The sequence below is a fragment of the Scyliorhinus torazame genome, chromosome 6 (assembly GCF_047496885.1).
Source record: "Scyliorhinus torazame isolate Kashiwa2021f chromosome 6, sScyTor2.1, whole genome shotgun sequence".
Classification (NCBI taxonomy): domain Eukaryota; kingdom Metazoa; phylum Chordata; class Chondrichthyes; order Carcharhiniformes; family Scyliorhinidae; genus Scyliorhinus; species Scyliorhinus torazame.
The window spans coordinates 43,790,883-43,817,659 of NC_092712.1; the positions used below are offsets into that span (position 1 = coordinate 43,790,883).

Sequence of the window (26,777 nt, forward strand, 5' to 3'; positions counted from 1 at the left end):
GGGCTCGGCCCCCAAAGATGCGGAGGATTCCGCACCTTTGGGATGGCGCGATGCCCGACTGATTTGCGCCGTTTTGGGCACCAGTCGGCGGACATCGCGCCGTTTCCGAAGAATTTTGCCTCAGTTCTCTAACCCCACACAGGCGTGTGGTCATCAAAATCCTCCTGAAAAAGTGGGTATAGAGATCAGAAACAAAGACCCAGCCGGGAGCCACTTTTCTTGCATCTTCCTCTTACATGACGTCACTGGAAGTCGCACCTATCTCTTTTAATCCCGTTTTCCAGCAATTGGTCCGTATCCTTGCATGTCATGGCATGTCAAGTGCCCATGCTGGCACACACAAACGTTCAATAGGTAGAAGCAAATTACAGCGGATGCTGGAATCTGAAACAAGCCTGGCGGCATCTGTAGGGAGAGAAAAGAGCTAACGTTTCGAGTCCAATGACTCTTTGTCAAAGCTTTCAATACGTTGATAAGTGCAGTTGAAACAGACAGTTCTGAAAAAGAATAATTAAGGCCTCACTGGACATCATCCTTTTTAGAAGCTTGAGATTAATCTGAATTGGTACAGTATTAACGACAAATTTATAATTACAAGTTTCACTTGATGGAATAGCAATTTTATGTAACTAAAGTGAAATGATCAATAACATAACAAAGAAAGATGTACCAGTCCACGGACAACGTCATTAAAATTATCCATATAAAGAGTTACTCATGCACCGTCAATTACCACAAGACGAGAATGGTGGAACAATCGAGGCTTTATTGAGCAAAGATGTTGTGCCTCCTGTAGCTGGAACCAGAATGGCTGCAGCACCGGAGAGCACACACTTTTATACGCCGCCTACTGGGCGGAGCCAGCAGGCAGGGATTTACCGTTGTACCCTGAATATACGGGCGGTGCCGTAATACATATAATATGCCACTAGTGGGGACTACCACATTCACCCCCTGTTAAAAAAAGAGTCCAGCGGGGGTGGTGGAAAACATTACAAGTTAAGTCTGTCAGGGGCCTTCACCCTGCAGCAGGTGCCAGGGCCCAGAGGGAGACTGTGTCCTTGTGCCCATCGGGGTGTGCCACGTAGGCGTACTGCGGGTTTGCATGTAAGAGGTGGACCTTTTCGACCACAGGGTCCGACTTATGGGTCCGCACATGCTTCCGGAGGAAGACGGGTCCAGGAACTGTCAGCCATGTTGGGAGCAAGACCCCGGAGGTGAACTTCCTGGGGAAGGCAAACACACGTTCGTGAGGGGTCTCGTTAGCCACGGTGCAGAGGAGCAATCGGATGGAGTGGAGCGCGTCGGGGAGGACATCCTGCCAGCGGGAGATCGGGAGGTTTTTAGACTGCAGGACCAGCAGGACGGCCTTCCAGACCATCCTGTTTTCCCTCTCCACCTGCCCGTTTCCCCGGGGGTTGTAGCTGGTCGTCCTGCTCGAGGCGATGCCCTTGCTGAGCAGGAACTGACACAGCTCATAGCTCATGAAAGAGGATCCCCGATCGCTGTGGATGTAGGTGGGGAAACTGAAGAGGGTGAAGATGCTGTGCAGGGCTTTAATTACCGTGGCAGAAGTCATTTCGGGGCATGGGATGGCGAAAGGGAACCGGGAGTATTCATCAATCACGTTCAGAAAGTATGTGTTGCGGTCGGTGGAGGGGAGGGGTCCTTTGGCGTCCATGCAGAGGCGTTCAAGGGGCGGGAGGCCGTCACCTGGTGCGTTCGATCTGACCGGTAGTTTTGCAGCTTGCACTCTGCGCAGACTTGGCAGTCTCTGGTGACGGTCCTGACCTCCTCAATGGAGCAGGGCAGGTTGCGGGCCTTGATGAAATGGAAGAACCGGGTGACCCCCCCGGGTGGCAGAGGTCATAGTGGATAGCCTGGAGTCGGTCCACTTGTGCGCTGGCACATGTACCTCGGGCTAGGGCATCATGGGGCTCATTGAGCTTACCCGGGCGATACAAGATCTCATAATTATAGGTGGAGAGCTTGATCATCCACCTCAAGATCTTGTCATTTTTGATCTTGCCCCGCTGTGTATTATTAAACATAAAGGCAAGCGACCATTGGGTCAGTGAGGAGAGTGAATCTCCTGCCGGCCAGGTAATGCCTCCAATGTCGCACAGCTTCCACAATGGCTTGGGCCTCCTTTTCGACAAAGGAGTGCCAAATTTCGGAGGCATGGAGGGTGAGGGAAAAGAAAGCCACGGGCCTGCCCACCTGGTTGAGGGTGGCGGCCAGGGCTACGTCCGATGCATCGCTCTCCACCTGAAAGGGGAGGGACTCGTCGACCGCGTGCGTCGTGGCCTTGCCGATGTCTGGCAATATGCGGTTGAAGGCCTGGCGGGCCTCAGTCGCCAGGGGGAAAGCTGTGGACTGAATGAGTGGGCGGGCCTTGTCCGCATAATTAGGGACCCACTGGGCTTAATAGGAGGAAACCCCAGGCATCGTTTCAGGGCCTTGGGCAGTGGGGGAGGGGGAGTTCCATGAGAGGGCGCATGCAGTCGGCGTCGGGCCCTCGGACTCTATTTTCCACGACATAGCCTAGGTCTCTATTTTCCACGACATAGCCAAGGATGGCTAAGCGGTTGGTGTGGAACACGCATTTCTCCTTATTGTAGGTGAGATCAAGGAGTTTGGCGGTCTGGAGGAATTTTTGGAGGTTTGCGTCGTGGTCCTGCTGATCATAGCCGCAGATGGTGACGTTATCTAGGTACCGGAATGTGGCCCGCAGTCCGTACCGGTCAACCATTCGGTCCATCTCTCGCTGGAAGACCGAGACCCCATTAGTGACGCCGAAGGGAACCCTAAGGAAGTGATAGAGGCGGCCGTCTGCTTTGAATGCAGTGTATTGGCGATCCTCCGGGCGGATGGGGAGCTGGTGGTAGGCGGACTTCAAGTCCACTGTGGAAAAGACTCGATACAGCCTAATCTGATTGACCATGTCAGATATGCATGGGAGGGGGTACGCATCGAGCTGCGTGTACCGGTTGATGGTCTGACTGTAGTCAATGACCATCCTGTGCTTCTCCCCAGTCTTCACTACCACCGATGCAGTACCCATGGATTTCCACAGAATGGGATCCGGAGGCCAGGGGTGACGGGGTGTACCGGGAGGGAGCAGCGCCTTACCGTAGTGGCGTGGATGAAGCTCTCGGTGCTCCCGGAGTCAAAGAGGCAGGTCATCTCGTGCCCATCGATCTTCACCATCGTCGTCACGGTCGCGGGGTTGCGGGGCCAGGACTGATCCAGGGTGATAGAGGCGAGCTGTGGCAGATGCTAGGAGGTCCCGGGCTGGTCAGCGGTGGCGGAGGTAGCGGCAGGCGATGAACGGCCAGAGGAGCAGGGGTCCTGAAGCGCCGTCCAAAATGGCGCCAAAGATGGCGGCGCCCACAGAGTGCACATGGCGGGCGGCATCAAAGATGGCCACGCCCATGGGCCGCACGTGACTTGCGGTGAGGAAGATGGCGGAGCCCGCGGGCTGCACGTGGCTTGCAAAGGGGAAAATGGCGGAGCCCCTGGGTCGCATGTGGGGGGTGTAGGCATGCCGGGCCTGGAAACAGCGGCAACCGACCGGGCCTGGCAAACAGCAGCGAAGTGTCCTTTCTTCCCACACCCGTTGCAGGCCACGCTCCACGCCCCGGGCAGCGCTGCCTGGGGTGTTTATTTTGCCTGCAAAAATAACACTTGGGCCCCCCAAAGTTGGCTGGCTGCCACGGGGCGCAGGCTTACGGTGAACTGAAGTTGGCAGCTGGTGGGGCCCACGATGCCCACGGGGGTACCACGCGGTCGGGGGCGTAGGACTGAACGTTACGGGAGACCACTTCTTTTTTAAAAAAATATATTTATTCAAATTTTTCAACACATTTTCAACAAACCCCCCCCAACAAGAAAAGAGAAACAAAAACACAACAATCAGAAATTATACATTGGATTTCCCCCATATACAATAACCCCCCATATAACATTTAAAAGCACAAATAGGGGAAAAAAACCACCTTCACCCAAACGCCACCCCAAAAGAAACCCCCCCTCCCTCCGCCCCCCGCCCCTGGGCTGCTGCTGCTGCTGACCTCCTCCTAACGCTCCGCAAGATAGTCTAGGAATGGTTGAACAAAGAACAAAGAAATGTACAGCACAGGAACAGGCCCTTCGGCCCTCCAAGCCCGTGCCGACCATGCTGCCCGACTAAACTACAATCTTCTACACTTCCTGGGTCCGTATCCCTCTATTCCCATCCTATTCATGTATTTGTCAAGATGCCCCTTAAATGTCACTATCGTCCCTGCTTCCACCACCTCCTCCGGTAGCGAGTTCCAGGCACCCACTACCCTCTGCGTAAAAAACTTGCCTCGTACATCTACTCTAAACCTTGCCCCTCTCACCTTAAACCTATGGCCCCTAGTAATTGACCCCTCTACCCTGGGGAAAAGCCTCTGACTATCCACTCTGTCTATGCCCCTCATAATTTAGTATACTTCTATCAGGTCTCCACTCAACCTCCTTCGTTCCAGTGAGAACAAACCGAGTTTATTCAACCGCTCCTCATAGCTAATGCCCTCCATACCAGGCAACATTCTGGTAAATCTCTTCTGCACCCTCTCTAAAGCCTCCACATCCTTCTGGTAGTGTGGCGACCAGAATTGAACACTGTACTCCAAGTGTGGCCTAACTAAGGTTCTATACAGCTGCAATATGACTTGCCAATTCTTATACTCAATGCCCCGGCCAATGAAGGCAAGCATGCCGTATGCCTTCTTGACTACCTTCTCCACCTGTGTTGCCCCTTTCAGTGACCTGTGGACCTGTACTCCTAGATCTCTTTGACTTTCAATACTCTTGAGGGTTCTACCATTCACCGTATATTCCCTACCTGCATTAGACCTTCCAAAATGCATTACCTCACATTTGTCCGGATTAAACTCCATCTGCCATCTCTCCGCCCAAGTCTCCAAACAATCTAAATCCTGCTGTATCCTCCGACAGTCCTCATCGCTATCCGCAATTCCACCAACCTTTGTGTCGTCTGCAAACTTACTAATCAGACCAGTTACATTTTCCTCCAAATCATTTATATATACTACAAAGAGCAAAGGCCCCAGCACTGATCCCTGTGGAACACCACTGGTCACAGCCCTCCAATTAGAAAAGCATCCTTCCATTGCTACTCTCTGCCTTCTATGGCCTAGCCAGTTCTGTATCCACCTTGCCAGCTCACCCCTGATCCCGTGTGACTTCACCTTTTGTACTAGTCTACCATGAGGGACCTTGTCAAAGGCCTTACTGAAGTCCATATAGACAACATCCACTGCCCTACCTGCATCAATCCTCGAAAAACTCTATCAAGTTAGTGAGACACGACCTCCCCTTCACAAAACCGTGCTGCCTCTCACTAATACGTCCATTTGCTTCCAAATGGGAGTAGATCCTGTCTCGAAGAATTCTCTCTAGTAATTTCCCTACCACTGAAGTAAGGCTCACCGGCCTGTAGTTCCCGGGATTATCCTTGCTACCCTTCTTAAACAGAGGAACAACATTGGCTTTTCTCCAGTCCTCCGGGACATCCCCCGAAGACAGCGAGGATCCAACGATTTCCGTCAAGGCCTCAGCAATTTCCTCTCCAGCCTCCTTCAGTATTCTGGGGTAGATCCCATCAGGCCCTGGGGACTTATCCACCTTAATATTTTTTAAGACACCCAACACCTCTTCTTTTTGGATCTCAATGTGACCCAGGCTATCTACACACCCTTCTCCAGACTCAACATCTACCAATTCCTTCTCTTTGGTGAATACAGATGCAAAGTATTCATTTAGTACCTCGCCCATTTCCTCTGGCTCCACACATAGATTCCCTTGCCTATCCTTCAGTGGGCCAACCCTTTCCCTGGCTACCCTTTTGCTTTTTATGTACGTGTAAAAAGCCTTGGGATTTTCCTTAACCCTATTTGCCAATGACTTTTCGTGACCCCTTCTAGCCCTCCTGACTCCTTGCTTAAGTTCCTTCCTACTTTCCTTATATTCCATGCAGGCTTCGTCTGTTCCCAGCCTTTTAGCCCTGATAAATGCCTCCTTTTTCTTTTTGACAAGGCCTACAATATCTCTCGTCATCCAAGGTTCCCGAAAATTGCCGTATTTATCCTTCTTCCTCACAGGAACATGCCGGTCCTGAATTCCTTTCAACTGCCACTTGAAAGCCTCCCACATGTCAGATGTTGATTTGCCCTCAAACATCCGCCCCCAATCTATGTTCTTCAGTTCCCGCCTAATATTGTTATAATTAGCCTTCCCCCAATTTAGCACATTCATCCTAGGACCACTCTTATCCTTGTCCACCAGTACTTTAAAACTTACTGAATTGTGGTCACTGTTACCGAAATGCTCCCCTACTGAAACATCTACCACCTGGCCGGGCTCATTCCCCAATACCAGGCCCAGTACCGCCCCTTCCCTAGTTGGACTGTCTACATATTGTTTTAAGAAGCCCTCCTGGATGCTCCTTACAAACTCCACCCCGTCTAAGCCCCTGGCCCCTGGGCAGCACGGTAGCCTTGTGGATAGCACAATTGCTTCACAGCTCCAGGGTCCCAGGTTCGATTCTGGCTTGGGTCACTGTCTGTGCGGAGTCTGCACATCCTCCCCGTGTGTGCGTGGGTTTCCTCCGGGTGCTCCGGTTTCCTCCCACAGTCCAAAGATGTGCGGGTTAGGTGGATTGGCCATGATAAATTGCCCTTCGTGTCCAAAATTGCCCGTGGGGTTACTGAGTTATGGGGATATATTGGTTGTGTTGACCTTGGGTAGGGTGCTCTTTCCAAGAACCGGTGCAGACTCGATGGGCTGAATGGCCTCCTTCTGATCTGTAAATTCTATGATAAGTGAGTCCCAGTCAATATTGGGGAAGTTGAAGTCTCCCATCACCACAACCCTGTTGTTTTTACTCTTTTCCAAAATCTGTCTACCTATCTGCTCCTCTATCTCCCGCTGGCTGTTGGGAGGCCTGTAGTAAACCCCCAACATTGTGACTGCACCCTTCTTATTCCTGATCTCTACCCATATAGCCTCACTGCCCTCTGAGGTGTCCTCTCGCAGTACAGCTGTGATATTCTCCCGAACCAGTAGCGCAACTCCGCCTCCCCTTTTACATCCCCCTCTATCCCGCCTGTAACATCTAAATCCTGGACCGTTTAGCTGCCAATCCTGCCCTTCCCTCAACCAGGTTGCCACCGCCTGAAGAACCCTTGGACAGACCCTCGCAAGGCAAACTTTATCCTCTCCAGCTTAATGAACCCTGCCATGTCATTGATCCAAGCTTCCACACGAGGGGGCTTCGCATCTTTCCAAAGGAGCAAAATCCTCCGCCAGGCGACCAGGGACGCAAAGGCCAGAATACCGGCCTCTTTCGCCTCCTGCACTCCTGGCTCGTCCGATACCCCAAATAGTGCCAATCCCCAGCTCAGCTTGACTCGGGCGTTCACCACCTTGGACGTAGTCCTCGCAAAACCCCTCCAAAACCCATCCAGCGCCGGGCACGACCGGAACATATGGACGTGATTTGCCGGGCTCCCCGAGCACCTCCCACATCTGTCCTCCACCCCAAAGAACTTACTCAACCTCGCCCCTGTCATATGCGCTCTGTGAGTAACTTTGAACTGTATTAGGCTGAAACTGGCGCAAGAGGAGGAAGAATTAACCCTACTCAGTGCATCAGCCCACAGACCCTCATCTATCTCCTCCCCAAGCTCCTCCTCCCACTTGCCCTTTAACTCCTCCACCGAGGCCTCCTCCTCTTCCTTCAGCTCCTGGTAAATTGCCGAAACCTTGCCTTCTCCAACCCATACACCCAAAATCATCCTGTCCTGAATCCCACGTGCCGGAAGCAGCGGGAATTCCCTCACCTGCCACCTCACAAACGCCCTCATTTGCATGTACCTGAAAGCGTTTCCCGGGGGTAGCCCAAACTTCTCCTCCAGCACCCGTAACCTCGCAAAGTCCCATCGATGAACAGGTCCCCCATTCTTCTAATCCCTGCCCGATGCCAGCTCCGAAACCCCCCATCCATCCTTCCCAGGACGAACCGATGATTCTCCCGAATCGGGGACCAAACCGAGGCTCCCACCTCACCCCTGTGTCACCTCCACTGCCCTCAGATCTTCAGCGTCGCCGCCACCACCGGACCCGTGGTGTACCTTGTCGGCGAGAACGGTAACGGTGCCGTCAACAGCGCCCTCAGGCTCGTGCCCACACAAGACGCCATCTCGAGCCTCTTCCATGCCACCCCCTCTCCCTCCATTACCCACTTACAGATCATCGCCACATCGGCTGCCCAATAATAGCCACATAGATTCGGCAGCGCCAGCCCCCCCCCCCCTGTCCCTGCTACACTCCAGAAACACTCTCTTCACCCTCGGGGTCTTATTCCCCCACACAAATCCCATGATGCTCCTGCTTACCCATTTGAAAAAGGCCTTGGGGATCAGAATGGAAGGCACTGGAACACAAAGAGAAACCTTGGGAGGACCGTCATTTTGACCGACTGCACCCTACCCGCTAGTGAGAGTGGCAGCATATCCCATCTTTTAAAAGCCTCCTCCACCTGCTCCACCAACCACGTCAAATTGAGCTTGTGCAGGGCCCCCCAACTCCTAGCTACTTGGATCCCTAGGTACCAAAAGCTCCTTTCCGCCCTCTTCAGCGGTAGCTCGTCTATCCCCCTTCCCTGGTCCCCTGAATGCACCACAAAGAGCTCACTCTTCCCTACGTTGAGTTTATACCCCGAAAAGTCCCCAAACTCCCTAAGGATCCGCATGACCTCCGCCATCCCCTTCACTGGTTCTGCAACATATAACAACAGGCCATCGGCATACAACGACACCCGGTGTTCCTCTCCCCCCCGAACCAATCCCCTCCATTTCCTGGACTCCCTCAGTGCCATGGCCAGCGGCTCAATTGCCAGTGCAAACAACAAGGGGGATAAGGGATACCCCTGCCTCGTCCCCCGGTACAGCCGAAAGTACTCCGACCTCCGCCGGTTTGTGGCCACACTCGCCACCGGGGCTCTATATAGCAGCCTGACCCAACTGATGAAAACCTCCCCGAACCCAAACCTCCGCAACACTTCCCAAAGATACTCCCACTCCATCTGATCAAAGGCCTTCTCCGCGTCCATAGCTGCCACTACCTCTGCTTCCCCCTCCACCGAGGGCATCATAATCACATTGAGGAGCCTCCACACATTTGTATTTAGCTGCCTGCCCTTTACAAATCCCATCTGGTCCTCATGAATCACCCCCGGGACACAGTCCTCAATTCTCGTAGCCAGCACCTTCGCCAGCAACTTAACGTCAACATTTAGGAGCGAGATCGGTCGATACGACCCACATTGCAATGGATCCTTGTCCCGCTTCAAGATCAGAGAGATCAGCGCCCTGGACATTGTTGGGGGCAAGGTCCCCTCCCTCGCCTTATTTTAAAAAAAATATATTTTTATTAAAGTTTTTTAACAACACAATTTTTCCCCTTACAAACAGTAACCCCCGCCCCCCAGTAACAAAATAACGCAAAATCACCCTGAGCAAGATATATACATGGCAAGACGGTATATTTACATAGCTTTATACACTGGCTCTTGGCCGCACGTACCGATTCCCCCCACCCTCCACGCTATCTCCCGCTCGTCCATCCCCTCAAACAATCTCTCGTTCCCCCCCCCCCGGCCAGGGTTGCTGCTGCTGCTGACCGACCTTCTTCTAACGCTTCGCGTGATATTCTAGGAACGGTTGCCACCGCCTGTAAAACCATTGTGCAGACCCTCTCAAAGCGAACTTAATTCTCTCCAATTTTATGAACACCGCCATGTCGTTTATCCAGGCCTCCACACTGGGGGGCTTCGCCTCCTTCCACAATAGCAAGACCCTTCGCCGGGCTACTAGGGACGCAAAGGCCAGAATTCCGGCCTCTTTCGCCTCCTGCACTCCCGGCTCATCCACTACTCCAAATATTGCTAGTCCCCAGCTTGGCTTGACCCGGACTTTCACCACCTGGGATATTACTCCCGCCACTCCTCTCCAGAACCCCTCCAATGCCGGGCATGACCAAAACATATGGACATGGTTCGCCGGGCTCCCAGAACATCTTTCACATCTATCCTCTACCCCAAAGAACCTACTCAGCCTCGCCCTCGTCAAATGCGCTCTGTGAACCACCTTAAATTGTATCAGACTGAGCCTGGCACACGAGGAGGAGGTATTAACCCTACCCAGGGCATCAGCCCATAGCCCTTCCTAAATCTCCTCCCCCAGCTCCTCCTCCCATTTACCTTTCAATTCTTTTACTAGCGTTTCCCCCTCTTCTTTCATCTCTTGGTATATTTCCGACACCTTGCCCTCCCCGACCCATACCCCCGAGATCACCCTATCTTGAACTTCTTGTGCCGGGAGCAACGGAAATTCCCTCACCTGTCGCCTCACAAAAGCCCTCACCTGCATATATCTGAATGCATTTCCCGGGGGTAACTCAAATTTCTCCTCCAGTGCCCCTAGGCTCGCAAATGTCCCGTCAATGAACAGGTCCCCCATTCTTCTTATCCCCGCCCGATGCCAGCCTTGGAACCCCCCGTCCATCTTCCCCGGGACAAACCGGTGGTTACCCCTGATCAGGGACCGATGCTCCCATTGCACCCCTGTGCCGTCTCCACTGGCCCCAGATCCTTAGTGTTGCTGCCGCCACTGGGCTTGTGGTGTACTTTGTCGGCGAGAGCGGCAGCGGTGCCGTTACCAACGCCTCCAGGCTCGTTCCTTGACAGGACGCCATCTCCATCCTCTTCCATGCCGCCCCCTCTCCCTCCATGACCCACTTGCGGATCATCGCCACGTTTGCTGCCCAGTAGTAACTCCCTAGGTTTGGCAAAGCCAACCCTCCTCGGTCCCTGTTGCGTTCCAAGAACCCTCTCCTAACCCTTGGGGTCTTATTTGCCCACACATACCCCATAATACTCCTACCTACTCTCTTGAAAAAGCCCTTGGTGATCACGATGGGGAGGCACTGAAACACGAACAATAACCTCGGAAGGACCACCATTTTGACCGACTGCACCCTACCCGCCAGCGAGAGCGGGAGCATGTCCCAGCTTTTAAAATCCTCCTCCATTTGCTCCACCACCCTCGTCAAATTCAGTTTATGTAGGGCCCCCCAACTTCTGGCTATCTGGATCCCCAGGTACCGAAAACTCCTCTCCGCCCTCCTCAGCGGCAGGTCCCCTATCCCTCTTTCTTGGTCCCCTGCCTGTAATACAAAAAGCTCACTCTTCTCTACATTAAGCTTGTAGCCCGAGAACTCTCCAAACTCCTTCAGAGTCTGCATGGCCTCCACCATCCCGTCCATTGGGTCTGCCACGTATAGCAGCAGGTCATCCGCATATAGCGATACCCGATGCTCCTCTCCCCCGCGGACTATCCCCCTCCATTTCTGAGACTCCCTAAGTGATATGGCCAAGGGTTCGATCGCCAATGCAAACAACAGGGGGGACAGGGGGCACCCCTGTCTCGTCCCTCGGTACAGCCTAAAGTACTCCGACCTCCGCCGGTTCGTCACTACACTCGCCACCGGGCGCTGTAAAGGAGCTTAACCCATCTAATATACCCTCCCCCGAACCCAAACCTGCGCAATACCTCCCAGAGGTACTCCCACTCTACTTGGTCAAAGGCTTTTTCTGCGTCCATAGCTGCCACTATCTCCGCCTCTCCCTCCTCCGATGTCATCATTATCACGTTTAAGAGCCGCCGCACATTGGTATTTAACTGCCTGCCCTTTACGAATCCCGTTTGGTCCTCGTGAATCACCCCCGGGACACAGTCCTCAATCCTAGTGGCCAGTACCTTCGCCAATAGTTTAGCATCCACATTGAGGAGCGAAATCGGCCTGTACGATCCACATTGCAGTGGATCCTTGTCTCGCTTTAGAATCAAGGAGATTGTCGCCTCCGACATTGTCTGGGGCAGGGTTCCCTCCTCTCTTGCCTCGTTGAAGGTCCCCACTAGTAGTGGGGCCAACAGGTCCACATATTTTCTATAGAACTCCACCGGGAACCCATCCGGCCCCGGGGCCTTCCCCGCCTGCATGCTCCCCAAACCCTTACTCAACTCCTCCAACCCAATTGGTGCCCCCAAACCAACCACCTCTTGCTCCTCCACCCTCGGGAACCCCAGCTGGTCCAGGAATCGCCTCATCCCCCCTTCCCCCCCTGGGGGCTGGGATCTGTACAGCTCTTCATAGAAGTCCTTGAATACCTTATTTATTTTCGTTGCACTTCGAACCGTGGCTCCCCTTCCATCTTTGATTCCCCTATTTCCCTCGCTGCTGCCCTCTTACGGAGCTGGTGCGCCAGCATCCGACTAGCCTTTTCCCCGTACTCGTAAGTCGCCCCTTGCGCCTTCCTCCACTGTGCCTCCGCCTTGCCTGTGGTCAGCAGGTCAAACTTCGTCTGGAGCCGTTGCCTTTCCCCAAGTAATCTTTCCTCCGGGGCCTCTGCGTATCTCCTGTCCACTCGCAAGATCTCCCCCACTAACCTCTCCCTTTCCATTCCCTCTGTCTTCTCCCTATGAGCCCTGATGGAGATCAGCTCTCCCCTGATCACCGCCTTCAACGCCTCCCATACCACCCCCACTCGCACCTCCCCGTTGTCGTTGGCCTCCAAGTACCTTTCAATACACCCTCTCACCTTCCCACACACCACCTCATCTGCCAGCAGTCCCACATCCAGCCGCCACAGCGGGCATTGGTCCCTCTCCTCTCCCAGTTCCAGTTCCACCCAGTGCGGGGCATGGTCCGAAACGGCTATGGCCGAATACTCCGTCCCCTCCACTCTCGGGATGAGCGCCCTACCCAGAACAAAGAAATCTATCCGGGAGTAAGCCTTAAGCACGTGGGAGAAAAAAGAAAATTCCCTGGCCTGCGGTCTTGCAAACCTCCATGGGTCCACTCCCCCCACCTGATCCATAAACCCCCTAAGTACCTTGGCCGCCGCCGGACTCCTTCCCGTCCTTGATCTGGAGCGGTCCAGAGCTGGGTCCAGCACCGTATTGAAGTCCCCTCCCATTATCAGGCCTCCTACCTCCAGGTCCGGAATGCTCCCCAACATGCGCTTCATAAATCCCGCATCATCCCAGTTCGGGGCGTATACATTTACCAACACCACCCATGTCCCTTGCAACCTACCACTCACCATCACATATCTCCCTCCATTATCCGCTACGATAGTCTTGGCCTCAAATGGCACATGCTTTCCCACCAGAATTGCCACCCCTCTATTTTTTGCGTCCAATCCCGAGTGAAATACCTGTCCTACCCATCCCTTTCTTAACCTGACCTGGTCCACCACCTTCAGGTGTGTCTCTTGGAGCATTGCCACGTCTGCCTTCAGTCCCTTCAAGTGCGCGAACACTCGAGCCCGCTTCACCGGCCGATTCAGGCCCCTCACGTTCCACGTTATCAGGCAGATTGGAGGGACTCTCACCCCCCCCCCCCCGCCGACTAGCCATCTCCTTTTCTGGGCCAGTCCCTTGTCCGCATCTTCTGTGTCCCGTTCTCTTTCGGCCAGTGCAGCAGCACCCTTTCCCCCCCCCCCCACATCCCCCCCTCCCTCCTCTCCTCCCCCCCCCCCCCCCCGGCTAGGTCCCCGGCTAGCTTTTTTGCTCCCCCCATATCCCTCCCGTTAGTCAGTTGACACCTGCTGACCCCGGCTTCCCCCGCCATCCCTTTGACCCCCCCCCCCCCCCCCCCGTGTGGGAATCTCCCAATCAATGTACATTCCTTTGTTCCCCTTCCCGCCTTTCTTGCCGCGCGCGGGAAAGACAACCCCACGCTTCCCAAAGCCTGCCCTGCCCCCCATGGCGCAGCTCCTGTCATGGCCTTGTCCCTCTCCCCCAGCCCATACAGCATTTCCTGCGCGTGGTTGACCCCCTATGTACAACAACCATCATACTTCAACCCTCAAACACCCCCCTCCCACACAAACCCTCAATTAGTGTCCAATTTTTCAGCTAGTATGAAGGTCCACGCCTCTTCGGGCGTTTCGAAGTAGTGGTGTTGGCCATTATGTGTAACCCACAGTCGCGCTGGCTGCAACATTCCAAATTTCACTCCTTTCCGATGCAGCACCGCTTTGGCCCGGTTGAAACCCACTCTCCGCTTAGCGACCTCCGCGCTCCAGTCTGGATATATTCTGATCTCCGCATTGTCCCACTTGCTGCTCCGTTCCTTCTTGGCCCATTTCAGGACCCTCTCTCTGTCCGTAAACCGGTGAAATCTCACCACCATCGCCCTTGGCGGCTCTTTTGCCTTGGACTTCCTCGCTAGCACTCGGTGCGCCCCATCCAGCTCCAGCAACCCCGGGGGGGCCTCCGCGCCCATCAGCGTCCCGATCATTGTGCCCGCATATGCCGCGGCATCGGCCCCCTCCATTCCTTCTGGGAGACCCAGGATCCTCAAGTTGTTTCTCCTTGATCTGTTCTCCAGGTCTTCGAGTCTTCCCGCCCACGTCCTGTGCAGCGCCTCGTGCCGCTCCACTCTCACCGCCAGGCCCACGAGCTCATCGTCGTTCTCACTCACTTTTTCCTGGATCTTCACCTCTTGGGCTTTCTGGGTTGCTCCAAGTTTTTCCACCATTGCCAGTATAGGCGCCACCATCTCCTTACGCAGCTCCTCGAAGCACCACTTGATGAACTCTTTCATCTCCTCTCTGTCCGTGGGCGCCGCCATTTTGATTTTTTCTTCTTTCTTCTCCCGCTGCTCCAGGGCCGCTTTTTTCGCCGTTTCGCTGCGGGTCCGATCCATGCAGGTTTGTAGGGAACCTTTCTCCTTCCTTCCCCACGGGTTGGTTTTTTTAAAGTGCCGTTGGGGCTCCGTTAGCGGGCCCAAAAGTCCCATTTTCGCGGGAGCTGCCGAATCGCGCGGCTTAGCTCCGCATCGCCGCAACCCGGAAGTCTCCTCCCTCGCCTTATTAAAAGTCCTCACTAGCAACGGGTCCAACAGGTCCACGTATTTCCTGTAAAATTCAAGCGTGAACCCATCCGGCCCCGGGGCCTTCCCCGCCTGCATCCTCCCCAATCCTTTAACCAGCTCCTCCCGGGAGGCCACTTCTAACGAATTAGCGAGCTGCCTAGTTCCCACAAGATCGAACGTACCCCCTTCCAGTAGCCGCTGGCAGACGTACGCAGACTTCATGTCCGTGACGTAAGCGACTCTAATTAAAAATTCAGTGTGCTGGACTGCCGAAACTGCCTGGCAGTCACAGTTCCTACTAAGGATGTGCAGGGCACACCAGAAATTGGCCAGAGACTCCCCGACGAGTTGCTGTCTCGTGGCCAGGAGGTGCCTGGCGTATACTTGATTCACTGGTCGAACGTAATGTCCCTTCAGGAGCTCCATCGCTTCGGGGTAGGTGGGCGCATCCCGGATGAGGGGAAAAATGTCAGGGCTCACCCGTGAATCGAGGACTTGGAGCTTCTGCGAGTCCGAGGGTTCTTCAGCGGCTGTCCTGAGATAGCTTTCGAAGCAGGTTAGCCTGTGGTCAAAGGCAGACGTAGCGTTGGCTGCTTGAAGGCTCAGCTGCAGGCGATCAGGCTTGATGCAGAGATCCATCGTTTTAAAAATCTTGCTCAATAAATTGATGCACCGTCAATTACCACAAGACGAGAATGGTGGAACAATCGAGGCTTTATTGAGCAAAGATGTTGTGCCTCCTGTAGCTGGAACCAGTATGGTTGCAGCATTGGATAGCACACACTTTTATACGCCACCTGCTCGGCGGAGCCAGCAGGCAGGGATTTACCGTTGTACCCTTAATATATGGGCAGTGCCGTAATACATATAATATGCCACTAGTGGTGACTACCACAGTTATATTGCATAGTGTAGAATTTTGTTGATTTTCATGTGGAAGGAATAGGAAAAATGTTTTTAAAAATGGGCATTTGTGATCGGAATTTGGATTCATAAAGGCTGTTGTCAGAACTGTCACAAATTTGACTCCTCAACCAATCAACTGATTGCATTACCTTTGAAGTGTATGTTTATGTGTTACCACATGTACTTATGCTTTTTACATTTGGGATGTCTGATATTCAGTGCATTTATTTGAATCCTTATTGTTTTGAAATTATAAATAAGAACATATACGTTCTGATGGTACAGTGAGACAAATAGGCTTGAAGACAAGGATAGAGCAACAGAGAAGGAATGAGAGATTTCAAAGAAATTGGACACGGAAAAATTGTCTGTCAGCAGTATCATGGGTGATTAATCACAATGCCCCAGATTTTGCTGTAAGAATGAAATGAGGCTATCAGTGCTCACTGTTCTTAGGGGGAAACCAGACAATACCTTTAACAGTATGATTATTGCCAATTGTGGTATAAAATCTCAAGTATAAGCACAATCAACAACTTTATTCACAACTGACTGAAAGGTTAGAGGCATTAAAACAAGTTGGGCCATAATTTCCTCGGAGTGGCAATCAGCACTCCATACTGACTTACTTGCACTTAAATCCTAACGTGTCTGTCTCACCCAACGTTCCTGACTCAGCCCAGTGAGACTCAAACAGTTAAGTGTGTTCCCGGCTCCAGCAGCGAGGTGTAAAAGAAGTGGAGCGAAAGAGGATATGTCCTCTTTTTTATGGCACTAGCTGTCATAAAGCAAGTAAGTTTAGAGGTCCCATTAAAAAAACAGGCCAGGGAGAAAATAAGTGTCTAAGGTATGTGAATGGGATGTTCGGGGTGAATAGGGGTTCGGGCATCAAGTGGGGTGAACATGGTGGGAGGTAGGGATGGTGGTGGGTGTACAGACATGCAAGGGGAGTACATGGATCATAGAATCATAGAATTTAGCATTCGGCCCATCGAGTCTGCACCGGCCCTTGGAAAGAGCACCCTACCCAAGCCCATACGTCCACCCTATCCCCGTAACCCAGTCACCCCACTTAACCTTTTTGGACACTAAGGGCAATTTAGCATGGCCAATCCACCTAGCCCGCACATCTTTGGACTGTGGGAGGAAACCGGAGCACCCAAAGGAAACCCACGCACACACGAGGAGAACGTGCCGACTCCGCACAGACAGTGACCGAAGCCGGGAATCGAACCTAGGACCCTGGAGCTGTGAAGCAACTGTGCTAACCACTATGCTACCATGCTGCCCCCGTGCTGGGAGGTGGAGTAGGGTATCACGGGGGGTCGGACATCAGGAGCAGGGAATCAGGACATTGGGGGATGGGGTTTTGGAAATTGTGAGACATTTGGAAATCGGAGGGGGGAGTGTCAGACAGGGAGGGTGTTGCAGATCAGAGTGTGGGGTTCGTTCAGGTCAGGGAATGCACAGGCCAGTGGGGGGATTGGGCCAGCTCAAGTTGTGGGGGTGGGGAATCCTGTGGGGGTAGGGGGTTGGAGAATACCATGGGGGATAGGGAGCTTAGTAGAGGGGTTGTAGTGGATCCCCTGAGGGGTGGGGATGGGGAGGTTGGTGAGGCCTGTGTGGAGCTGGGTTTGAGTCTTTAAAATAGTTACATTAAAGTTAGAAGTGATTTTATTTCCTCTAACTCTTTCAGAGTAATTATGGACTGGATTCTCCCACCCCGCCCGTCACAAGAACGCCACGGGCGAGTCGCAGACAATGGAGAAGTCCATTGACCTCGGGCGGGATTCTCCGGTTGCCGGGCAGATGCAGCCGGAGAATCCCACCAAATGTGTGTAAAACTGGCAGGAGTTAGCCATTTAGATCGTTTTGTCGGACGGTTCCCAGCACAGCTCCAGGGGGAGTTGGTGCTTCTGGACAATTGTCAGGTAAACTCTTTCCTGGGAATTTCCAAAAGGGATTCCCCCAGTGCAACTTTGGGATACCCTCCAAATCTGATGCTAGACAGCCAGGAAGTTATGGGTGTGTTGCTTGAGAGAATGCTCTTGTTATATAAAATATCCTCTGAAACTATGGACAGTATTGCAAGTACTTACTTATTGGAGTAAAAAGATGATGCTTCACAGAAGGCCATTCAGCCCATTGTGCCTAGGCTGGCTCTTTGAAAGAGCTAGCCAATTGGCCCCACTTTCCCCATTGCCCTGCAACTATTTTCCTGTTCAGAGAAACATATTTAATTATTGTCCCAACCTCCCCTTATTTCTTGTGATTGTAAAGAACTTAATGACATGGTTCAATGACAACAATCTCTCCCTCAATGTCAATAAAACAAAGGAGTTGGCCATCGACTTCAGGAAGCGAAGTGTCGTATAAATGGTGTTCAGGTGAAGGTGATTGACAGCTTCAAATTCCTAGGTTTGCATTTCACCAACAATCTGTCCTGGTCCACCCACATCAACACTACGACTGAGAAAGTACATTGGTGCCAATACTTCCTCAGTAAACTAAGAAAATTCGGCATGTCCACATTGACTCTGACCAATATTTACAGATGCACCATAGAAAGCCTCCTATCCGGCTGCATCACAGCCTGGTATGGCAACTGCTCGGCTCAAGATCGCAAGAAATTACAGAGAGTCGTGAACACAGCCCAGTCCATCACCCGAGCCCGCCTCCCATCCATTGACTGTTTACACCTCCTGCTGCCTTGGGAAAGCAGGCAGCATAATCAAAGACCCCGGGTTATTCTCTCTTCCAACCGCTTCCTTCGAGCAGAAGATACAAAAGTCTGAGAACACGCACCAACAGGTTCAAAAACATCTTCCCCGCTGTTACTAGACTCCTGAATGACCCTCTTAGGGTCTGAACTGATTTTTCTAAGCATCTTCTCTACGGTTGTCACATTATATACCGTATACTTCACCCGCTGTCCATGTTTATGTATTTTCATGACGTATCTTCGTGCATGTTTACATGTATGGAGTGATCTGTCTGGACTGTCAGCGTGACAATAAATCTAAATCTAATCTAGTCATACATAAACGATTAGATCATAATTATGAATTCTGCTTTTGTGCTAACTTCTCCTGTGTTGTGGAAAGAGCTCTGCTCCATAACCCCAACATGCCTGATCTTAAAAACTGGCTTTGTTGACATTACCTTCCAGTGTCACCCTCTTTGCTAATCCATTAAATCTGTGCCCTCTGGTTACCAAGCCTTTCACAACTGGAAACAGGTTCTCCTGGGTTACTGTTTAACCCGAGTCAGGTTTTACCTTCTTCCCTTTCACCTTGCAAAATTTTACAGCATCAATTTGGCAGAAGCGAATGTGTTAATTTTTTTTTCTCGGCTGTTTTGGCAGCACTTGGCATTTTCTTCATGCACAGGTAAACAGTGTAACGTGTTCCTTGGTACAAAGGGTTCTCCGCTCGGCCTTTTTCCAATTGATTTTTTGTTTCTGCAGATGGGAGACTTTTTGAGAGCTGTTCACCGTCACATTCAGTATTCGGAAGCCGACGGCCAGCGAGTGAGCCTCCCGATGTGGACTCTGAATCATCTGCTTTAAGTGTTTGCTAACTTTAAACAAACCAGGATGCTGGTCTCCAGCTGTTGTCCAAAGCTAACCTGCGTATGGGAACAGATTGTTCGGGGGAAGGTGTACCTGACTCAAATAATCAACAGGCGTAGCCAGTCTGCAGCCAAACACAGGCAGAGCAGCAGCATAGAAGACAACTCACTCCTGATGGATATCAGTGAACTGGAAGAACAGTACGACTCCATACGACAGAAACAGAAAGAGAAGACCCACGTTGTTTTTAGAACAGGTAAGGGCTGAGTTCTGAGATGAAGCACACTTGGTTAACGTATCCGGAAGGAGTCTTCCTGACATCAGTTAGGAGTGGGAGCCTGGTCCGGGTGCAATTTTAATAGGATGTGCATTTCCTTTCGATCTGGTAGAAACTTTTTATTTGAGTTGAGTGCAGTCGACCGGAGAATAACAGCGCACTGAAGGAGGCCGTTCGGCCCTTCGTGGGTGGTACCTGCCCTTTGAAAAAAAGCTGATCAAATAATCCACTCCCCATAACCCTTTACAAGCCTACATCCAATTCCGTTTTGAAAATGATCATTGAATCTACCTCCATCCACCACTCTTTCAGGCAGTGGATTCCAGATTGTAACAAAGTATTCATCTCCCTCCGCTTCTCTGCCAACTTTCTTCCATCTGCTTCCCAATCCTGCCAGTGGACACCGTTTTCCTTTGTTTACTTTAAACCCTTCCTTGTGAGGGGATCGTAAAGACAGATGTTCCATAAGGGGCGAGAGCCATGCCCAGGACATATTTGCGACATAGGACTGAAACAAACTGGGCAGCCACGGCCTATCACCATCAGGACAGGTAACATGTTCCAATAGCGAAATGTGAGGGTTCTGGGTATCAGAAAACACTGGAGACTTTCACTAGACCAGGCAACATTTGTGGAAGTAGAAGCAGTTGATACTTCAGGTCATAGAATCATAGAATTTACAGGGCCGAAGGAGGCCATTTGGCCCATCGGGTCTGCACTGGCCCTTGGAAGGAGCACCTCACTTAATCCCATGCCCCCACCCGTAACCCAGTAACCCCACCTAACATTTTGGACACTAAGTGGCAATTTATCATGGCCAATCCACCTCACCTGCACACCTTTGGACTGTGGGAGGAAACTGGAGGACATGGGGAGAAAGTGCAAACTCCACAAAGTCACCCCAGGCTGAAATTGAACCCGGGTCCCAGCAGCTCTGACGCAGCAGTGCCAACCACTGTGCTACCGTGCTGCCAATGACTTTTCATCCGAACACAGATACCAAGTTTTATTAGCATACAAACACTGGCAGAGCTAAAGCCTTCTGGGGCCAACTTTGATCATGCCTTAAAATGCATGAGGAAAAAGTGCATTTAATGTTCTGCGGTGTATGTTACAATCGGTGGAGTTTGGGAGAGATGATCTGAGGAGGGACATTGACAAGATAGAATCTGAGAGGATGCCTCCCCTCTTGGGGGTATTTAGGACTAGGGGGTGTAGTTTATAAAAAAATGAGGGCCCTCATTTAAGACAGAGATGAGGAAGAATTAATCTGTGGAATTCTCTCCCCAGAGAGCAGCAATGGCTGGATCATTGGATATATTCAAGGCTGGGTTAAGACTGATTTTTGATCTACAAAGGATTATTGTTGTGGGACTGGCAGCCAGGAAAAAGGACTTAAGGCCACAATCAGATCAACCATGAACTCATTGAATGGCTGAGCAGGCTCGAGGGGCTAGTGACCTCATCCTGCTCCTATTTCTTATGGTCTTATGATGTCAATCACATCATACACCCAACCCCCACCACTGGCCTGCAAGCATATGAAAATATCACACATTATGAGTAATAATTCATCTGTCTCTTGCTCCCTGAAGGAGAATGGCTTTGGGTAATAACTGGGTTTCAGCTGTGCCCCTTGTTTCTCTGGTGTTTTTTCCTGAGCAGTGAAAAGACCTGGCTCTGGCTTGTTGGGTGCAGGTTGAATGTACGGCCTGATGGTCTGGAAATGCCCAAGTTCCATTCTAAGAACATTGTTAAGAATCTCGCTGATGTTAAATATGAGGGTTTCCCAAAACCCAGAAAGGTAACTTGGAACACCGGTTCTTAGTGGTGTATATTTTCAATTTGGTATACTATGAGAAAAGATATGTAAACCAGGGAGGAATAGTCCAGTCATTTTGTGATCAATTATTAGTTTATTAACTTAAAAGAAAAAAAAAAGTCAAAAACTATAATACACTATACTAATGGCTGTACACACAGTATTACATGAAGTTATCCCTTCGTTCCCAACTACCTCTGTTTCCTGAACTCCTGAGATGCCCCTTGTTTTCAAACAACTTCTAATATTATATAACTCTATGAGCTAAATCCAGCAGATAGTTACCACGCCCAAGTTATTTGTCCACAGGCTCACCGAAAGCTTAATCTTCTCTGTTCAAGTTTGGGGATTTTAACCAGCCACCTTTTAGCAATAACCTGTTTTCGGAGGAGACTGTAATCTGCAGATGGGTATGGGTGTGATACTGGCGGCTTCTACTGTGTGCCTTTATCCAGTTATTGTGCTCTTGATATATAATTCTTTCTCTTTGATGTTATCCACTCTGGGAACTTGACTTCTGGCATATACGTGCCAATTACCTTATCGCTCTACCTTGATGACACTTCTTCAACACTCCATTGTTCTCCTCGAGTCACATAGATAAACACTTCTTTTTCTCACTGCTATGCTAATTCACATATCAAAACACCCTTTCAGACAGCGGCATTTATTAATTTCCCTCTTTGTTTTATTTTATCCCAATTTCATTTTTGAATCTTCATTTTCCCCATTTCTTAACCATGTGTGGCAGGCACAGTGGTTAGCACTGCTGCATCACAGCACCAGGACCCGGGTTCGATTCCAGCCTTGGGTGACTGTGCGGAGTTTGCACCTTCCCCAGCATCGACATGGGTTTCCTCCAAGTGCTCCAATTTCCTTCCACAGCCCAAAGATGTGCAGGTTATGTGGGGTTGCAGTGTTACAGGGATAGGGCAGGGGAGTGGGTCGAGTTAGGGTGCTCTTTAGCAAGGTCGGTGCAAACCCGACGGAATGAATGGTCTCCTTCTGCACTGTGGAGATTCTATGAATATATTTGAAGAAGATTTGCAACATTTAGCAGATTTTCACTTTTCTCCTCTGCTACCCTGAAATACACTTTTTAAAAAATATTTTTTATTCTTCTCCTTTTTCACATTTTCTCCCAAATTTACACCCAACAATAAACAATAATCAGTAACGAATGCAATGTCAATCCCCATATCAATAACAACGATCCCATCCTCCCACCAAACCCCAGACATTGCCCCGCATGTTAACATAAACAAATGACAAAAAGAAGGATTCAGGAATCAACCCTGAAATACATTTAAGTATGTTTCTCCAGCCTTCCAATACGTTATCCAGATAAAATCTAAACAGTGTTATCTGGCATTCAGCTTATGAAAGGCATCAGAATTAAACCTGGCTGTGATCTCAGCCAACATCTGTATGCTCATCCCAGAGTCTATTGGCAGCTATCAAGAGCAGGAGCCATGATGCCAAGCTGAGAAGAGAGAGAGAAAGAAAGTTTTAGATGCAAGGCTCCAGAGTTAAACAGGAGAGTTCTGACCTGAGGTGGCACCGCTTAAGACGCTAGTGATGCCCATGTTGAACTGGGGGCTACATCCATGGAACAGAGGAGATCTGAAGAGACGACCTTTCCAAATGTAGGAGGCCTGAAAAACTTCAACCCCATGTGAATCTTTGAAACAGAACTCAGGCCAAGTGGTTCATCTTCCAAATTCTAATCAATGTCTGACTTGTGTTTATTGGGAGAATAAGTCAAATGAATGTCAAATGAAAGTTGAGTTAATAAGTTTGATTTAGAGTGTAAGCAACTGTGTTCATGTACTTTTAATATTTTTAACATAATTGATCATTTAAGGTAGTGAGTAGTTATTAGTATCCATGCTCTTTTATTTTTGTGCAGTGATTATTTTTTACATTGTTAACCATGCGGCTTTATTCTTTTAGTAAATACCTGGGGCGGGATTCTCTCATCCCGCGGCAGAGTGTCCACGCCGCCGAAAACGCCATCTTGTTTTACGAGGGCGTGAATGGGCCGCTCCCAGGGCTAATTCTGGCCCCTACAGAGGGGCCAACACGGCGCTGGAGTGGTTCACAACGCTTCAGCTGGCGATCCTGGCATGAACTGGGCACCGTGGGATCCGCGCAAGCGCAGTGGCGCCTGTGCCAACGCACGCATGCGCAGTGGCCTCCTTCAACCCGCCGGCCCCGACGCAACATGGCGCAGGGCTAGAGGGGCCGGCGTGTAGGAAAGGAGGCCCCCAGCCGGACAGGCCAGCCCGCCGATTGGTGGGCCCCAATCGCGGGCCAGGCCACATCAGAGGCCGCATAGGCCGCCACCCGACCCTTCAGCACTGAGGTCCCGCCGGCTCAGAGCAGTTTAGAAGAACAGTGCTGGCGGGAGTCTTTTTTGTTTACGGCCGCTCGGCCCATCCAGGCCGGAGAATCGCAGGGGGGCCGCGTAGACCTGCCCCCGACCGGGTCTGCACCGACCACGCCGGCCCCAATGGTGCCGACTCTCTGCTATGCGGAGAATCGCATCCCGGCGGCATGGCGCAATTCGCGAGGCCCCCCGGCGATTCTCCGAGCCGGCGTGGAGTCGGAGAATCCCACCCCCTGATTTTCAGATATCCAAAGTAAAATAAACATTACTGGTCTCCACGAAGATAAAACACCCTGACAAACACAATAAGGAGGGAGCGAAGTGAATTAGCAAAGCGAGGAACATTTTTAAAAATTATGTCATCGGATGTGGGCGTTGCTGGCTGGGCCAGCATTTATGCCCATCCCTAATTGCCCTTGAGGGGGCATTTAAGAGTCAACCAGGTGAAAACTTAACTATTTCAGCGCTCTCCTGCTCAGCTTTCCATCTCCATAAACCTGAACCTGAACTCAACCAAAACTCAATTTCCTGCACCTTAACTTGCACGAAGGCCCTTTCACCCGTCACACCGTGCTCACTGGGTTACCTCTGGTCTGGTGATGGTTTGATGTCAAAACCCTCATCCTTATCACAAATCATTTCACGGCCTCACTCTTCCCAATGCTCTAACCTTCTCCGCCGTCATCCAATTCTGCCCTCTTACACATGCCTGATTTTATTTAATGACCATGCCTTCAGCTACTGAAGCCCTGAGCTCTAAAAATTCCTCCACTGGCTCTTTTTATTACACCATCCTTTTAAAAATATCCTTAAAACCTATCTCTTTAACAAAGCATTTGGTCACCTACGCTAATGTCTTCTTCTTTTGGCTGCTGTCGTTTAGTTGTCTGAATATGCTCCTGTGAAGTACCTTGGGATTAAGAACATTAAAAGCACTATATATCATAGAATCTCTGCAGTGCAGGAGGGGGCCATTCAGCCCATTGAATTTACACTGACCCACTGAACTAGCACCCTACCAAGGCCCATTCCCCCATCCTATCCCTGTAACCCCAGAACCCCACCTAACCTTTTGGACACTTAGGGGACAATTTAGCATGGCCAATTCACCTAACCTGCACACCTTTGGACTGTGGGAGGAAACCAGAGCACCCGGAGGAACCCACGCAGACATGGAGAGAAAGTGAAAACTCCACACAGACAGTCACCCGTGGCTGGAATTGAACCTTGGCACCTGGTCCCTGGCACTATGAGGCAGCAGTGCTAGCCATTGTGCCACCGTGCTGTTGTTGAATTTAGCTCTGTTACCGTATTGAAATAGTCAGGGCCCACATCTTCACAATTAGCACATTACTCACCAAGGGAAAGTTTGCATCACTTTCGTGGTACATCTAATTCAAAGCATATCCGTGTGGCGACCCTTATTCTTTTATATAAATACAGATTAACAGCTGACCTTCTGGGTTTTCAGTTTGCACAAAAACATCAAAGATTGACTTGATTGAACTTATGCAGCACACTTTTCAATGGAGCGAAATTTTCCCGAAAAATTACAAAGTCATTTTTCATCAGAATATTGGTGCGACTACTGCCAACGCGTTCTGGACCGCAATTTTCAGGTAGTTCGAAAAAAACATTTTCCCCAAATGAAGAATGCCACATGGTAGCATTGTGGTTAGCACAATTGCTTCACAGCTCCAGGGTCTCAGGTTCGATTCCGGCTTGGGTCACTGTCTGTGCGGAATCTGCACATCCTCTCCGTGTGTGCGTGGATTTCCCCCGGGTGCTCCGGTTTCCTCCCACAGTCCAAAGATGTGCAGGTTAGGTGGATTGGCCATGATAAATTGCCCTTAGTGTCCAAAATTGCCCTTAGTGTTGGGTGGGGTTGCTGGGTTATGGGGATAGGGTGGAGGTGTTGACCTTGGGTAGGGTGCTCTTTCCAAGAGCCGGTGCAGGCTCGATGGGCCGAATGGCCTCTTTCTGCACTGTAAATTCTATGATAATTCTATGAAACCTGAGGCATGACGAGTCTGATTCAACTGATTGTGGGACTGGAACCCCTTCCTGTTTATGAAGGGGACTCCCTGATGCCATGGAACATGTAGAGCAACATGGGTGCAGTCGATTTCACCCTGCACCTGTGGCAGACTAGCTACGATACTGGATCCAATAACCCTCTCTTACTGGGCCTGGTCGGGTCAAAATGAATGAAGTCCAAAACCCTTTCATAGAGTGCATATGTGATCTTGCGGATGCATCTAAGGGTGGATGCCTGTGAGATGGCACGCAGGTCACATGTGGAGCCATGGAACAGCCCTCTTTGCATAAACGTTGAAGGCCTGCTATGACCTTCATGGCCACAGGGAGCGGGTGTCCTTCGCCGCCAGGTGGCAAGTCGGCAAGGATGTGGCACAGTTACCCCGCAGTCTCCCTGGTGAGGTGGTGTCTCCCACAGCACATGTTCTCTGACATCTCCATGAAGGACATTCAAGTCCTGTACATCCTGGGTCTCCTTCTGCGCCTTTGTCTTCCTTGTACGGCTGGAGTCTCTGCTCCTCCAATGCTGTAATAGGTAGAATGGCCAGCTCCACTGGCTCCATACCCATATCACTCAGTTATCTGCGAGGGATGAGAAAGAAGACAGTCAGGTTGGTGTTGTAACCAGAAAAAATCAGTCCCTCCCCTGACCCATTGGCCTCCCGGACCTGAAAGCAGCCGGTCCCACACCTTATCTGCCGGCTACCGCTCACTCTCCATTGCATGACTATCTCTGGCCTATGCTCTAAGTCAGAGTCACCTTTGACCTCCTATATGGTTC

At 51.1% G+C, this 26,777-nt stretch overlaps 1 protein-coding gene and 1 long non-coding RNA gene across 2 annotated transcripts in view; one reads left to right on the forward strand and one right to left on the reverse strand.

The window, feature by feature from the left end:
* The window catches only part of LOC140424769 (uncharacterized), a 100,071-nt gene extending 80,708 nt beyond the window's left edge, over positions 1–19,363 (reverse strand). The window contains exon 1 of the long non-coding RNA XR_011947684.1: positions 19,178–19,363. This is a non-coding gene — a long non-coding RNA (uncharacterized lncRNA). The remainder of the gene's footprint in view (positions 1–19,177) is intronic.
* Positions 19,093–26,777, forward strand: part of LOC140424768 (uncharacterized) — a 34,966-nt gene continuing 27,281 nt past the window's right edge. Inside the window, exons 1-2 of the mRNA XM_072508155.1 lie at positions 19,093–19,289; positions 19,367–19,727. Of these exons, the coding sequence (XP_072364256.1) occupies positions 19,496–19,727 (232 nt within the window). The 5' untranslated portion in view covers positions 19,093–19,289; positions 19,367–19,495. The remainder of the gene's footprint in view (positions 19,290–19,366; positions 19,728–26,777) is intronic.